This window comes from Struthio camelus, chromosome W (genome assembly GCF_040807025.1).
Source record: "Struthio camelus isolate bStrCam1 chromosome W, bStrCam1.hap1, whole genome shotgun sequence".
Lineage (NCBI taxonomy): Eukaryota > Metazoa > Chordata > Aves > Struthioniformes > Struthionidae > Struthio > Struthio camelus.
The window spans coordinates 50,770,732-50,787,488 of NC_090981.1; the positions used below are offsets into that span (position 1 = coordinate 50,770,732).

Sequence of the window (16,757 nt, forward strand, 5' to 3'; positions counted from 1 at the left end):
GTTGTTTGAAAAGCTTTCAAATGTGGCTACAAGCACAGAATCAGTACAATTAATGGCAGTGTCCTTCTGAAAGCTTGACAGCATATTTTAGTTGCAGTACTTTCAAAATTTCATTGATGCTACGCTGTGCAACGATGCTTATTTCTACAATAGCTTTCTATTGAGAGGTAGATGGACAGGGTTTTAGGTACTGATATTCCTTTCTATTGATTCTGTATCATTAGGAGGTGAACAAATACATTACAAAGGAGGTTCACTAGACTGATTTTTTTATTTTTTAATCAATAAAACACAAAGAATAATTTTACAGGAAAAAGAAATGTAGTGCAGAATGTTGTGATTTTGCTTTCTTAAAGAGGATGCAAAATTCCATCTTATTCCTGTTAAGTGATATAATTAACAATGGCGCATTTTGATTCTCTTGCTCTGATTTTTTTTCTGGATGGCATCACCATATAAGCAACACTTAATCCAAGACATTAAAACAATCAGATAATGCGAAACCACAAGTTGTACATAGAAGAGTATGACCCTATCTCCAGCTTCTCTGTTACCAGTGAGAAGATGAAACACCTTGGTTCCAAGTGAAGGTGGATTCCCCTGACAGGCTCTGCAGAAGAAGGTCATCATGCTTAAAATGACTTGGCCCAGGAGACATACCAAGGGGCTAGGGAAGGGGTTAGGACAGGTTAGGCGTGTCTGTAGCAAAGGCTCAAAATGACACCATACAGGCACTGTAACATGAGCAGCCACCTAAGGAGATTGCTCTGTTGTAGATGTGGCTTTCCAAGTCTTCCTAAATTATTAGGGGAATCGACAACCTCTAGAAACAGTTTCAAATAGAAGCATTTCAAGGTCCTAGCTTCCTTCCAGGAAAGTTCTATGCTACAGAAAGAGCTCTTCTATGCCTTCCAGTGTTAGGTACTGAAGTGCCTCAGTTAGGAATTGAACTGGGCTAGGCTCTCTTCATAGCGTCAGCCCTGATTACACACTCAAACTTTTTTTTAAAGTTTTTATTTGAATGAAAAAAATGTTTAGCTCATCAGTTATTAGAATCATATTACAACCCTAGTATTTCTCTTTATAGGACTAAAACAGATTACACGTTGTTCTGATATTGTTTGTGCCTGCCAAACTTTTACAAGATGTTCCTAATGTTTGCAATAGTAATTTCAGTAGACTTTTCTGTTGTATATTCTGAAAAGGAATAAAATATAGGTGCTGTGTAGAAAGGTTCTATGGGGAAAAAAAAGTGCTTTTAATAATTTATTCTGTGTGAGAGTAACGTGCTATTGTGACATTCCCTTTACATACTAATATTTTAAATAGCTATTACAATTGAAAATCTGATAATAGGACAGAAGTGAAAATGGAGAAAGCACCATGACATAAATAGGAAAGCAGTGTGGTTATATGAAGCTTGTTATTGCTTTTACAATGCAAAGTGCGACTAAAAAGAATGGAACTCTCATCTCAAACATACTCTGCATTGATATAATACTTCTGTATTTTTATGTAGTCTTTAACTAGGGAAATAGACTGTTCTATTGATGTGTATTATTCCGTTAGGCTGATCCTCTAAAATTAAACATGAAATTTCCTCAGAAAAAGTAAAAAGCTCTGCTTAAGAAATTATCATAACTGAAAAGTGAAATGCTTAAAAAAATAAAAGTATGCTACATAAAAATGATGTGTGACCTGCATAACTTAAATAGAGTGATTAAGTTACTGAAGCCAGGCAAAATGACCTTATGGTTAACAAACTGGGTGAATAATAATAAAAGTATTTCCTCTGCTACCACAGACTTTCTATGTGTGCACAGACAAGTCTCAGCCCCTTCATAGTTGTGTTCCTTTACAAAATCGACAGAATAATAGCACGGCTATGCCTTTACAGAGATACTGTAAGGATAAAACATTTATAACTCTGAGGCATTCAGATCCAATGGTGATTAAGTGCTACACAATTATTTCAGACAAACTGGCATAGTCATACATTTTTTGAAAATAAAACCTGTATCTCAGGTTGCAATGAAAACACTTCTGCAGATGTTAATTTACTTTCGTTGTTCATCAAGTTTGCCTTCTTTGAAGGACTAATTTGCATCATGAATGAAGCAGGGATCTTATCCACAACTCTTCTACTTCATGTTTTGCCTCCATTCAAGTTGTCATTCTGTGCTCAGAACCACGTTAACACGTCTTCCAGATCGCTTCAGATCAGGTACGCTTTCAGATGTGCAGACGAGCACATCAGGCAAGTTTATTGACTCTGGTGACTTCACCGCGACTCTCACAGGCCCTGCAAGGCACAGCTACCCGCAGAGTTCCCACTGAGGGCTTTGCCCTCTGCTCTGAGTCACCCTACTTTATGCAAACTGTTATTAAAAGCCACCTTCCCACAGATACAAGAACAAGTTACAAACGATTTCAAACATAGTCATACTTGCTGCATTCACATAAGTTTCAGCCTTTCTCAGTAATCTCTAATTCAGGAACTAGATAAAAGGGACTTAAGAGTGATAGCATCTTTTAAATACTAAAGCATTTTCTGGCACATTTTCAGAGTTGTACTTGCCAGCACGTATAATGCAACCTATGGTCTATTTTTAAAGAAAAAATATCTTCATAAAATATATTACTTTTTAAGCTATTACCAAAAACCAGTGGAGCCTATCAATGAGTTACAACCTCTGCAAAGATTTTTTTCGTATCAGTGAGAATTGTACCAAAAAAAAAGGAATAAATTATGCTGGCTTCTTCAGCAAGACAAAGGCTTTTCCACAAATTATAAAGGCACTCCTCAACCTTTTTTGATCAATTGGCAATCTTGTATCATGCTGATGCAACATCGCACCTTGCCTACTCGCTTCCACTTTCTTCTGCTAATTTTGTGTTGCTGCAAGGAACGTGGGAAGGTCTCAAGGACAAGATACAGCCCATGAACCCTTGTTGTAGAAGGAAAACAAGTGTGTGAAAGAAAGGAGGAAGTTTCCTGTTAAACTGAATATTCTAAATAGGTTTAAAGAAGTACATTGCTATCTACATTTCAGTGTATTCTTATATAAATTTTTAGTCTTTGACACAAAATAAACATCATTTGTTAAGTGCTTATCTAATATGCAAATTCTTCATCACTTCTTAAACTCATAAGTAACAAAGATGAAGTGTGACTGATAATACTAGAAGAAGCTTGCCAGTGCTAAGTTTCCTATCTGTGCTCTTTTGTTAATTATCACTTTGTACACTTTAAACTTATTGGATTAAATAGCTACACAATAAATTTACAGTGATAGTTTATGAAGCACCCTCCTAGCTACTCCAAGATATACAGCAAGAGTCAAACTTCCAGGGTACCTCTAAACATTTTTGCTATAAATATGGACACTTCATTTTGCAGATACAATTGTGCCTCTGCTTATTTAAGTACAGTGTGCAATCAGATGGGCTTGCATATGTTTTGTGCATACATTTTTAGGCCTGCAAAAACTTGTTTCAAGTTCAAACAGTTATGTGATTTAATAGATCAATCCTTAATCGTCCTTTTGACAATAAAAATCTCTTTCTTGGGGTATTCTGGGTATATCTGGACACACCAAAATGAGCAGAAAGAGAGGTCCATGGAATTTCAGTATTTTTTTCACCCACAATCCGGTAGGTGCTTTTATCTTCTGAATTATAATAGCATCAATATACCTTACAGTGTTCAGTGCATTCTCAAAGTCTGAATTTTCTGCTTCACAAACTGGCAGTCCATTATAAGATGGAAATTTGAACATGGTACTTTTTCCTCTCAAAAATCATGCAATGTGATAAAGAGATTGGGATTGCTACATACAAGCTGATTTGTTACATCATTTGGGATAAAAATGATTCCACACACACACACACACATGTGTATATATGTATGTGGGTGTATATATATATATAAAAATATGAATAGGCATTTTTCCCTATTAAAAAACCTTAGACTCTTTGAACTGAGTTACTCTCCAAAAATGAGTAACACTTACAAGTTATGTCCTCGAGTATTACAAAATACGATAAGGATATTTCTTCTTCCTTTGCATAATTCACCTGTGTGTTCAATTTGTTTGCTTGGAGTTGTTCTGCTTCTTTTTTTTAAATGCACTGGAGTTTAGAAAACATTGTGACCACTGCTTGTATATTTGAGTTTGTAATTTTACAGTCACATATTTGAGGCAGACCTGAGAAAAATTTCTGTAATTTTTTTTCTTCATTTCTCCATTTTCTTCTTTAGTGGTCTTTTGAAAAATCCAGCCTACAGAATAGAAAAGAATTATTTAATAAATAGGATGCTGAAAGCATACAACTCATATTGGTAGCATTCACATGCTGGTTCTTATTAGTATTTTAATGTTTATGGATAAAGTAAAAAGTCCTTTCATTCTTTATCTGTGAAGTACAACATTGTTTTTCCTGGAACGGAAAAGCTAAAGAGACATCTCATGAGAGCAGACAAATTGAGTATAGTTAATACACAGTGAGTGACTGCTGAATCATTGTTATGCTCACAAAATGTCAGAGACTAACAAGCTTAACTATAGTTGATACTCAGTTGAATAAATAATACTTAATTTTATAGCTGTCAAATTTTTCAGGAGAGTAGGCATATTGAAATTTATAAGATGTAACATTCTAACTTGAGCATTAACTGTATATTTAGCTTGGAGAAGACTGCCCACTTGTGGCAATGCTTAAAGCACAAGCTTAGTATCTAGTGAAAAGAGAAAATGGCCAGATTAATAAATGCCACAGCTGAAGTTAAAACAAAAAACCTTTGGAGCACTAAAATCTATTTATATTTGTCTTTTCATAACATACTGGCACTACAGATGGCAGCTGGTGAGCTTTGCACGTTACACTTGGGAAAAAATGCAGTTTTATTAATTTACCTTTTCTACAAGATCTCATTCTGCTTAAATAGATAATATCTATGCAGTTCTAGTTAGAGGAAGAACAAGGCAGAGAATTTAAGCATAATCGTTTATTTTCATGAAGATGAGAACGTGCAGCTTACCTTCCACAAAGCAAATATAAGCAGTGCAAGAATCAGGAGTCCAGCAAAGACACTGAGGAGGATAACCCATAAGGGGACGGTACCCGGTTGCAGTTCTTTGGAAATCTTAATCATGGTCTGTGAAGTGTTAAGAATGTAAAAAATAAATAGTATTTCCCTCTAAAGTGTCAACAGAGCAGCATAATCAGTAGGCACTGATTTTCCAGAGTGCCATTTCATTTTAAATACAGGAATTTGTAGGAGGGAATTGTGAAAAAAATCTCCAATATCAAACTTTGTACTTACATATCTCACAAGGTGTATTAATTTAATTAGTAGTGGCCCTGCTGCTCGTCAGTAATCATTGCTATAAAGGATTTAGGGAAGAGTACCAAAAATATGAGCAGTAAAAGTGGATGTTAGGGATTTTCTTTAGTAGAGTCTTTATCACTCACTGCCTGCCTCCCTGAAAGATGGCAGTGATTAACAAAGCCTCTAAACCAATTAAATTAAATTAATACAAAAGGTTGTGTGGATACTAATTTAATTCTAAACCAGGTTTATCTGATGTAAACGAAACTGAAATAAGGAACATTTAGACCAGGACCGTAGCTTATAACAGGTAGCAATCAGTTCACTAGTAATGAATGATTATGGATGATTCAGTAGCAGAGTAAAGCCTGGAAGAGTAAATCCATGAATTATCCTGTGCTTACCTCTAGTTTTTGATGGTCTTTTCTCAGAATCAGCGATGAGTTTTCACTCCTAAGTAATGCTTTCACAACAAGAGTTAAGCTGTGAATACTTGCCTAGAACAAAAGAGAAATGTCTATGGTTTATACTCGATATTTTGAAGTAGATGGCTTTGTAGAAATAAGAAGGGTGAAAGAAAACTTAAGAATAAAGCATAAAGTTCTGTGATGGATTCATACATAAGGGGGCATCTTTGTTGGCATTGTTAAATAAAATTGGGTAGAACAGTAGTTTTACTATTGAAACTAGAAGAGTGCTTAAACAGTACATTAATCCTGCCTGTGATGCTAAATTCTGTCCATTTTCAAATAGTGAGACTAACAAACAGCATACAGGGATCTCTAGCCCCCCAGGACAAATTGCCCAGAATCCTCAGCACCTGCCAGGATGAACCTCAGGAAGGGCTCAAATTCTGGGACTGAAATAAAAAGCCTACAATTACACCTGGGAGAACTCATGCGGCTGCTGCTGAAAAATGTGTATGTATAAAAGTCAGTGAAGGTGCTCATGTGTGCCACCCTTAGCACATGCTGCAAGACAGCAATATCATTTTAAAAAAGCAAAGATCAGTATCTCAGAGATCTCTAACTAATCTTGACTACTTTGACCACAGAGACAGGCTTTTAAAAATTCTGCTGTGTGGAGGTTCCCCTCCCCTCCCATCCTGTTATTTTCTAGAAAAAGGCAAAGCTATAGAGCAGAAATTTGGTGTTAAAGACTCCTCAACTGAGCAAAATAAACAACAGCCTCATGATTATCATTACCACCAGGCAACACTGAGGTGTGCTCTGAGATCTACTCTCTCTCCTCTGCTCATTTTGATCATAAATCCTTTCTAGACCTGAGAAATCTTTCCAGATTCAAACTTAATAAAAAATGACAGGTTTCCATGTACCCCCCTTACTTCTGATGAATTAGAATTTTGGAGGCATAGCTAATAAACAAAAAAATGATCAGCATTACAGAACAAGCAAGGGTTAGTTTTTCTAATGTGTTTTGAATTTCCTGTTAAGTTCTAGGTACCTACTTTAAAGATAACAAAATGCATGCAAATTAATTTTGAGGAGATTTACAAAATAGCAAGAGAAACAATTTCAAGTCCTAGAGGACTACTGAGACTGAAGATAATTAAAGATATAATTTCAAAAGACACTACAAACAATTTTTTCAAACTCAAGAGTATTATAAATGCAAACGGAATTTACTTACTTTTATGATGGTAGGTTTCCAGACTCTTAACGAAACATTCACTTGAGTTACATCAGATGAGACCAGGGCACAATTTATAGATGCACAGCTGAATGTATCACAGTCCTGTTTAAAAGTTACTAGCATGAATTAATACTAAAATATTTTTCATTTTATTAGAATAAAAACATTTAAACACACTATGTAGAAATCATAGACATGCTGTGACATCAACACCAAGTTGATACGAAATACTGGGGCTTTTCAGATGAAAACTACATTGCAGGAAATTACACGAGTTTTGATTTTTACTCTGTGGTGGAAAGGTCCCAGTTTTTACAGCATAAGGGCATCAGCAGAGCTCCTTAGAGGAGGCATAGCCTGCACCGCAAGAAGTGCTTTTCTGTCAAAACAGCTGTGGATTGTTTGGAGTGTTTCTTAACCTTTCGAAATGCTTAACCTTTCAGATGGGGGAAAAAAGCTAGGTATCTTACTGCCCCGTGTAATTTGCCAGTCTGGAGGGTAAGAGAAGTTCAATACTTCAGAAATATCTGCTAGGCTCCGATTACTTTCAATGTCCTGATGACTAGCACTCTGCAGCCTGTATGCTGAGACACCTAGACCTATTGTTACCTCTGTGAAGGACGTATGATAGCATGGCTAAATCCTCTTGGCATAGCCTAATCCACACCAGAAATTCAGCCTGTACAACTACGCCAGATAGGATGGTTTCCCCCGACTTACCAACATAACTATGTCAGCAAAATTATATTTTGCAATCGTCTATCTCAGCTAGTGTTAAATGAGAGAGGCCAGTCCTTTTCAACTGGGTTGTCAATTATATTTCTACCAGTTGTCTAGAAAATCTCTCAGATCAGAGTGGTAATACTTGAAAGCATTTTTAACTGGATGTCTCAAAAAGTTTAAAGGGAGATGAGAAACCTTCAAAATATTATTATTTGTTAATTACAACAGGAATACAGAAGGTGAAGATTTACTCATCTATCAAATGTGCTACCATGATTTACACATTTGCTAAGAATTGGTCCAAAATAACACTCCTCCTACAGTTCTGTAGCCAGAAATAATAAAAACATATAGTCAAGTCCTATGTAAAGATACCTTTTCAGGATATGAAGACAAACAAAGTCATTTTCCATGCAGTTTGAGAGACATTTTTATACACTTATTGCAGAAATACTCAGCTCAAAGATCTGGGTTAATATCTATAAGTGATATATATATACTTTATATAGGCTTACCATAATTGTATCTTTTGTAGGTTCTTTTATTTTTTGCAACACAAATGGTTTTCCAGAGCTGATCTTTAAAGGGTCTACAGGATGACTAGTTTGGCAGATAGCATTCTGTTAGAAGAAATACAAATATTATTCTTACTGACTGAATATCCAGTCTTTAAAAAAAAAAAAAAAACCCAAACCAAAAAAAACTCTTTCCTGTAAAATCTAAAAGTTCTGGAGACAAGATAACATTAATAATATTTACTAACTGTACTAAGTAGCTAAATGCAATAAAACTGCACATTGCGAGAATGCAGAAGAGCAAATTCAGATGGCATAGCTACTGGAGTACCATTTTTCAAATAAGTGAACTTTTTATGAGATAATTTAACCTAAACTCTGCCCAGCTACTTAAACATCTGCTATAGAAGCAAACATGAGCTTCCTGTAAGATGACTGCAATACGAACCAGTAAGAGCTGGCTATTAAGAGAGCTGAACAGCTTTTGGACAGGAATAAGCTTTCAGATGTAGTCTGAAATCTTCTACAATCTGCCTTTTTTTGTGTTTCCTTTATGTAGATTGTTTTGAGCTATGACTGAAGAGATGAGTCCCCTGAAAGATAAAGGACTTCCTAATCCCTAATATTTACTAGAGCATTTATGTTAGGCTAGATCTGCTTAACTGCAGCAAACAAGCTGTTGGATCCTGCCTCAGTCCTGCTGCCTGGGGAGGAGAGGGTGCGGGGGCACGGCTGCCTGTCCCTGCCTCCTTCAAAGCAGCTGGTAAATCCTTATGTCTTCAGTAGGAGGGGAACAGTGTTTTTTTGGTCCCTTTGGTTTTTTGGTCCTGGTCCTTTACTTTCACAACGCTAGCAGGAAGAGGGGTAGTGAATTCCCTGCAGTGAACTTTGTCACAATACTCTAACTAGGGTGTAGCTACAGGCAGGTGAATTATACCTGAAGAAAAAAGCAGACTTGTAAAATTATGTATAAACTTAGTTCTAATATGGTGATGGGCTAGGAATGAAAATAAGGGGGGGAAAGGAATTTAGGAACAGACATAATTTCTTTGCATTCTAAACATGAAATATTTTTGTTTTAAAATGAATTTTGAACCTTCATTTTAACCCTTTGTTCTGTTTTAAGTGGTGCAATACCTCAAAACTAAATGAAATATTTGGGGGGGGTGGTGGAGGTATTTCTGAGTGAAAAATAACAAAAAAAAAAAAAGAGCTTCAGGTCACCACTTAGTGATATTTGAGTTGTTCAATCACCCCCTTATTCGTGCAGTTCTAGTTTTAATATCTACAGCTCTGGAACCATGGAACTTGCTGGAATTGAGATCTCCTCCAGCTGCTCTGGAGGAGTGAAATGGAAGAACTAATCACTTTTGAAAGATGGCTGCAGTGAAGAGCATTGGAAAGACATGACCTACCACACCTTCAAGATGTATCAGTGCCTCAGCCTAGGAAGAAGTCAGAAGATTGCTAGTTCTGGAGAGCAGCTGTACAGGAAGGCTACTTTCAGGAACAGAAGAGTACTGAACAGGAGACTGTGATCTAGATTTAAACAGCAGGACTAGAGAATTCTCAGTAAGAACTGCTAACAAAGGAGATATAATCACAGGCTCAGTAGGCAAAACGAAGTAAGAAATCTCCCTCTCTGATATCCCAGCCTGGACCTCTTGTCACTTGCCAATATATCAAATTAATCTCATTTTCTTCAAATTAACACTCAGTGCTCTTTTAAGTTTGCTTGTTTCCTTTTGAGAAACTTTATGTTTCTGCCTTCCTATGCACACCTTTACCTTCTATTAAAGCGCTAGCATCTTGTCTTTTAGAATTAAATCAAGATTCACCTTGAAGGTATGCATAAATCCAAGTATTTGCAGTTTGCAATTCCTTGCAACAAACCAAAAAACTTTTCCACATTTAAAACATCAATAATTAAAACATAAATTCCTGGCTTACGCTGGAATGTGACAATGCAGTAAGGTAAAGAAGAGTGTTCTTGACTGATGTTTCATTAGGAAATAAGATCTGCAGTGTGAGGTTTGGCATTGGGAAGTGTTCTCCTTTTTCAATCTGTAAGAAACAAGAAAAATATGGTTTGGGGGTTTAGATTAGTACTTTCCTTGTTTTATTGGTATATGATTGTGGGCTTTTCCTTTTCTGTGGTGTTTTTTATTTTTCTTTCGTGGTTTTTTCCCTCTCCACCATCAGTCACGGCAAAAGTGAGTGTGATGAACACTATTACCTTTTCCCCAAAAGCAGCCTGTTCTGAATTAGCAGATGCATTCTCTTCTGGTTTTTGTAATAAAATGTTTTACTGAAGGAAGCTAAGAGAACAGGAGGAAAGGGGTATTTTGACATCAATTCCTTCTTTTCATCTTGTTTTATTGTATCTACTCACCATCTGCAACTTCTGTCTAAGCTAATTTCATTATAATTTTTAAATAAAGCCCCCAAAATGCTTTAACATAGCAGAGGAGCCGCCGCTGAGAAGAGCGGTGACTCCTTGTGGTTCCTCCCCAGGTGTGCTTAGGCAACAGCCTTCCTGCATATCCACTCCCTCCCCCTCTTTCCCCTAAGAAGACATGCATTCCCCACGTCACAGGATATAATTATAAACTGCAGCTCCTTCAGAATAGGCCTTCTATGGCAGGGGATGGAGAAAAGGCATCAGTGGAATTCTTGGCAGGCAAATTGGTGATCATGTCTCAGAAGCAGATGAGCTTAATAAATACTCAAGATCCCTCTCAATTTTTTCTTCTGCCTGCTTGTTTATGATAAGCTGCTTGCAGAGATCAGTTACTCTTAGTAGATCCTAAATGATACGCTCTGCAGTCCAACAGCTCCCTTCTATATTCAGAAAGGTAAGATTTAGAAATCAGATGAATAATGTCTTAAACATCCACCAAAAGCCTTGGAATTACTGGATTTAGACTTTTTAGCTAAAAAGAGAAGCCAAGTAAACACTGTAGGTCGGCTAAGATATACAACAAAACCTTTGACATTGCTGTATAGAGAGAGCTAGACCCTTCCATCACCCATTTTTTATAGACAGAAAGTTGATGATATAGAGACTTTTATTCTTTGAATAGGGGACCCTTGTTCAGCTTTGGACACGACACTGGGAAATAGGGATGCTTTCAAAAGAACTAAGTTCAGTCCTACTAACCCTTGAGACTGGGCTTCTGGTCCACCAAATATCTTTTCCATTCTGAGTGATTTTAGTTGCAATGTTCTTGCAATTAGGAAGGCAATGTTCTTAGAGCATGGTATTTCTCTTTTTCAAAACTGATAGGTTTTTGGAAATACGTGTTCCAAACTGTAATGAATTTAGGTCAACTAATTTACTAGCACATGCTTTCCCTCTCCTGCTAAAGGCAGCAGCCCTAAAGCCCACTGGAATTATTCCACAGACGATGGACCACACTGAGAACCTCTGACTCGCGTTATTCCTAAGCAAGACAGCAAAAAAAAGAGTTAAGCACAAAACACTCATATAGAAGGTTTAATGTATTGCATACCCGCTACTTAAGTAATAGGTTATCACATTAAGTGAGTCAAACTAGGTGAAAAGATTGGAAGCCAGCACCTGTACCACGTAGTTTGAATTGTTTCTTACCCTGTAAAGTAGAGTAACCTCATCCCCAATATTCTCAGTTGTGTTAATAGCAGTAGGGATGGTATCGTTTGCTGCAATTATAACATGGTACTCTTTGGGAACACTGCAGGTTAAAGAACAAACAAACAATAAGCAAAAAAACCCCAATAAACTCTACTAATTAATTATATAGATCTTTTCATTATTTTATTAATTCTCCGAGACTAGTTTTGCCACTAAAGTACAATTCATCCATTTTCTGAGTAGCACTGTTTAATTTTAAACTAATACGTATATTTCAAATGTTTTCAGTTAAAACTAGAAATAGGCAAATATTGCTCCCACAAATGATGCTTCAGGGCCTGGCTATGCCATCCTCCTTCTAGCTACGCTGTTCCTTATTCTAGTACTGCCTTGTGAAACAGCAAGATTCCTAAAAAAGAGAGAACAAAGAAAAAGCAGAGCAAAACCAGCTAAGCTCAACCTTGTCCCATATGGGACAAATGAAGGCTGGATTTGAACTCTGAAATGCATCCAAAATGAATTTAACGTAATTATTCACACTCACACACCATGCACTGTATTCTATTGACATTATTTATACATACTATACCTGTTTTTCAGACAGAATTTAACTGAATTCCAGTTATTCCTGAAAACAGTGTACTACAAGACCTGCATTAAAATCTGTGTCTGAACTAATAAAAAACCCTCAAAGAAACTAAAATTACGGATAATTTTTGAAGCTGGAAAGAAAACAGCATACCATGCATTACCACAGTGATAAAAATTCCTAGCTGCCGGGAAGCTGGAAGTATGCTTTCTTATGTGTCTGAAATACTCCGAACAAATGGACCAAAGTATGAGAGAGTCAACAAAAGCTGCTGTTGTAGTCGTAAACTGTAGATCAAATTTAAGTAGATAAGAAGAAGCTACAGCCTGACAGGGACAGTGACTGCTCCATTATTTCGTACAGCTACTGTTTCAATTAAGTCTGTGCTTCCTGTTCAAGAGACTAGAGGCTGTCATATCTAGACACTTAATCAAGCACAGCTCAACAGCAAAATAATATTACATTATCTTTGAACACCTGCTATTTTCTATGCTAGCAATTAGAAGCATGGAGAAGCATGAATACCTTACAAATATTAATCCTACTTCGTATTTTACTGGAATTGTAACGTGTCCTCTGTTGTCAGTCAAGGTCTCAGGTGGTTCTTCACTGTCACTGAAACAAAACATGTGCCACTTGGATCAGATTATGGTATTCATCTGCACACACACAGTAGGACTACCGGAGAGACTGAAATACTTACAGTTCTGCATACAAAAACACACTACTCACTTCCAGTTAATTCTTAGATACTAAAAATAAATTTGAAAGGCTATTTCCAGCAACTAAAAAGGTAAGTCCTGCATGAGCCCCAGCTCAGGGACGCATCTTTGTTAAAAAGAGAATACAGACCGTAGCTGACTGAATGACAATGGATCACATCCCGGCCGCTACTCTCACACCACCCCTAGATTTTCCAGGAACAGCAAACACTGAGGGCCAGCGTGTTCCACTGACCCACCCAGGTCTATCAAGGCAAACTTGTGCAGTGCTGGTGCTGTTTAAGGGCTGGGCCCTTCCATAGCATAGACCGCAATTTATGCTAAAATCTGTAGTAATTTTGTAAGTGATTAAAACTTTTCTGAAGCTAAAACTCCTGTGAATTCTGATTCATTTGCGACTCACAGGTGCTGGAGGCAAACAGCTGTTTAGTCCGCTTGACCTACTGCTTGTTACTCTTTAGCACCTCTCTAAAGCTGCCTGCTCTACAGATTATTTAACCTCTTCTGAGTTTAGAAAAGTAATCCCTGTTTTACTACAAAACACAAAGAGCACAAGATAAAAAGCAACAACTGCAACTAACCTTGTTGCATATACATGAACTGTAGCATTTTCCAGGAGATAAGACGCATTGAACTGGAATGATATTTTGAAGGAAATCTGTTTGAAGAAATAAATTACACATTTTTAAAGGCAATAAAGGAAATAAAAGCACAGTAATAAGGTTTCATCTGATGAAAAGTGAGCTAGATTTTGGTACTCGTATCTGTGGAATCATTATGCACATTTTAATCCTTTTCTATGAAGGAATCTACTTTTTTGATTTTGCCCCAAACAAGAAGGAAATCTAATAGTCACCACTTTATTAACAATAGCTTCAAATTTTCAGAACTGAGAAATCTCAGTAAAACTTCTTACATACTGTATTAGAAATACATAGCTAAATGTTTCTTAATAGAAATCGGATGATCTTGCAAGCTATTACCAAAACCATTTTTTTCTCCACTGTCTGGAGAAGGAACTAAATGCCAAAGCTTGGTAACCACAGTGGAGATGACTTGCCTAGAGAAGGCTGCTGGAATTTCACTTACAGTGTATTGTAAAACACCTAAAGTACTGAGCAAAACTGTTTATAGTATAAAGAAATTACTACTAGGTCTCACAAAATTTCCTTACTCATTATAACTAAGGCCAAGGTGGGCTATCTCGGCCTTAGAACAGCAGAGAGCAGGGAAAACTTCCACGCATGAGAACATTTTACCTCTTGCGCAGGTTTTAGAAATGGATATCCCACTTTACAGGTGATGTTGTGATTAGACTCACAACTATCTTTCTGAATATCCTAAACAGAAAAGAAAGTGAAATCAGTTTTTTGTAGTTTGAGCATGTGCAAACACTTGTTAAATTTTGACCAGGCAAATAAATCATCAACAGTTTATCAAACCTATATATCACTGTCACTTTTCATCATCAGAACATTTTAAGAGTTAAAGTCTTAGCTGAACTGGAACTAAAATAGGAAGCTACAACATCTGCAAAACAGTTCCCACCTGTGGACATCCACATCGGTTAATTGCCATTATTACCTTCCAGTGAAAGTGTTTGCAATGTTAGCATTTATTATATGCAAACTGGGCATCATGTAAATTAGTCACAGGGCCTAACAGTATACAGTATTTATGTGTAATTTTGGAAACTGTGTACCTAACTTGGGAACAAAAATGACATTCATGCTTCATAAATTATGGCCACAGGGTCACAAACAGTGCTATGGACCCTTGATTTCTCATAATATTCTTCAGGTAACAGCAGGTTTGTTGACCGAAAACAAACTTCTCAAATGTTTACCACCTGAGCTGGGGTGAATTCTTAGCCTACATATTGAGCCAGGCCCTTCTGTGAAGGTAGGCAGAAAAACAGTTACTTTGGAAAAGATCTCTGAGGCAGGGATGAGGCAGGCACTGAGCTGTGCTGCCTTTCCAAGACAATGCTTTTCCTGTACATATGCAAAAGGAGAATTCAAGGAGCACAGGAACTGTACTGAAGACTAATGAGGCACATCTGGGTCTATAGATGTACAAAGGATTTGCGATTTTGGTATTCATCTCTTAGATGCAGGCGTTTACTTTCCGTCTTAGTGCCATTGTAAAACTTGTGTCTGTCATTAAGGGAGGAGAAGCCATAGTCCACCCAGGTCAAAATAAATACGCTGTCTTAGATGTATAAGTGAGGATGGCACTCCCAATGCCAGCTCTTCCAATCAACTGAGAGGATGCCAGAGCAGTAAAGTTCAGGCCTTAATATAAAGGATTCCTCAGATCTCCCTAGCAATATAGATTATGATAAAGAGAAAAGTAAAAAATTCCTACCTCAATTCCAGCAAAAATAATATTTGGAGAATACTGAACCAAAACTCTGGTATTATAGGCACTGTCTTTTTTGTTCTTGACAGATAGTTGGATGGTGAACTTATCATTGCGTGACTTCACAATGAATGGAGAAGAGCTGTAAAATAAAATAAGTTTGTTGGACATCTTAACTTTAAATCTATTTTTAAAATAAAAAGGAAATTCTTTCTGTGGCCAGACTATTTTGTTTCTGATTTGGAAACTATGCCATAGCGTTATCTTATTTGAGCATAGAATTTATAATTTACATAGAAATTTTGTACAGATATCAAGTGATACAATAAATCCAGTGTGGTTACCTGTCTCCAGCTATGCTCGCTTTTACATTCAGAACAAGATCTGAAATGCATTTATTTTTGGCTCCGCAATCTTTTGTGAAAGGAATCTGCAACAATAGTAATTTCTCAATTTTATTACATTATTATCAAAATTAAATACTTACATTTAATTCATTATCTTATTTTACATAAAAAGGTCTTCTGTCTGACCGTCAAAGAAGTCTTTTCTAATACTAATCAGTACATGTAAAATGTGCAGGTGAAACATAACCTCACTACTCACTCCCTTAGAAGTTACAAACATGTAGGTTACAAAAAGAGTCAATAGTAAAAGTATGAACAATGCCTAGCACTACCCAAAGTATATGACTAACATTCCCCTGCTCTATCCACATAAAACAGACAGTAAAATTGCTTGTACTGTCTTTTATCTCCTGTTAACTTTGGACAGCTTTAAAACCCAGTGCTGGTTCCCCAAGGTCATTGAACTGAGCTCTTCACTCCTGCAGACTTGTTTGGAGCAAACACCTTCCGGACAGGCTCAGCCACCCTTCCTCTAAAGCCAGTCTACGGATAATACATTCAGATCTTGTGTGGGCTATGAACTCTACCTTAAACACTTTGGTTATTAATACAGACTCTTACTGACTTACATATTCATATATTGAATTTGGAAAGTTGCTATCAAGAACAGGTCCACTCTCTGGGTCAGAAAAATTGAATTCCAGCAAAACCTTTACAGAGTCCTGAAAATCAGGCTTGTCCTAGCAGATAAAGAAATTGAAATTACTGTTATGGACATTCACTTTAATATCTAAGAGACTGAAAGAGGATAAAAAAACCCACAGAATGCTGAAACAAAATATTTTCCAGTCACACTGTTGCCATCTTTACTGTGCTAAGAAAGCATTCAAATGCCTGCAACT

At 36.7% G+C, this 16,757-nt stretch overlaps 1 protein-coding gene across 2 annotated transcripts in view; it reads right to left on the reverse strand.

Moving 5' to 3' along the window:
- Positions 1-252: 252 nt before the first annotated feature.
- LOC104146898 (integrin alpha-1) overlaps positions 253-16,757 on the reverse strand; it is a 74,952-nt gene continuing 58,447 nt past the window's right edge. The window contains exons 18-30 of one of the 2 annotated variants that reach the window (XM_068925130.1): positions 16,485-16,595; positions 15,853-15,938; positions 15,515-15,650; positions 14,407-14,487; positions 13,729-13,805; positions 12,951-13,040; positions 11,834-11,936; positions 10,174-10,287; positions 8,224-8,328; positions 6,983-7,087; positions 5,737-5,829; positions 5,042-5,158; positions 253-4,282 (exon numbers count right to left, since the gene is read on the reverse strand). In XM_068925130.1, the coding sequence (XP_068781231.1) occupies positions 4,238-4,282; positions 5,042-5,158; positions 5,737-5,829; positions 6,983-7,087; positions 8,224-8,328; positions 10,174-10,287; positions 11,834-11,936; positions 12,951-13,040; positions 13,729-13,805; positions 14,407-14,487; positions 15,515-15,650; positions 15,853-15,938; positions 16,485-16,595 (1,263 nt within the window). In that variant the 3' untranslated portion in view covers positions 253-4,237. The remainder of the gene's footprint in view (positions 4,283-5,041; positions 5,159-5,736; positions 5,830-6,982; positions 7,088-8,223; positions 8,329-10,173; positions 10,288-11,833; positions 11,937-12,950; positions 13,041-13,728; positions 13,806-14,406; positions 14,488-15,514; positions 15,651-15,852; positions 15,939-16,484; positions 16,596-16,757) is intronic. The other variant, XM_068925131.1, reaches the window with a different exon arrangement.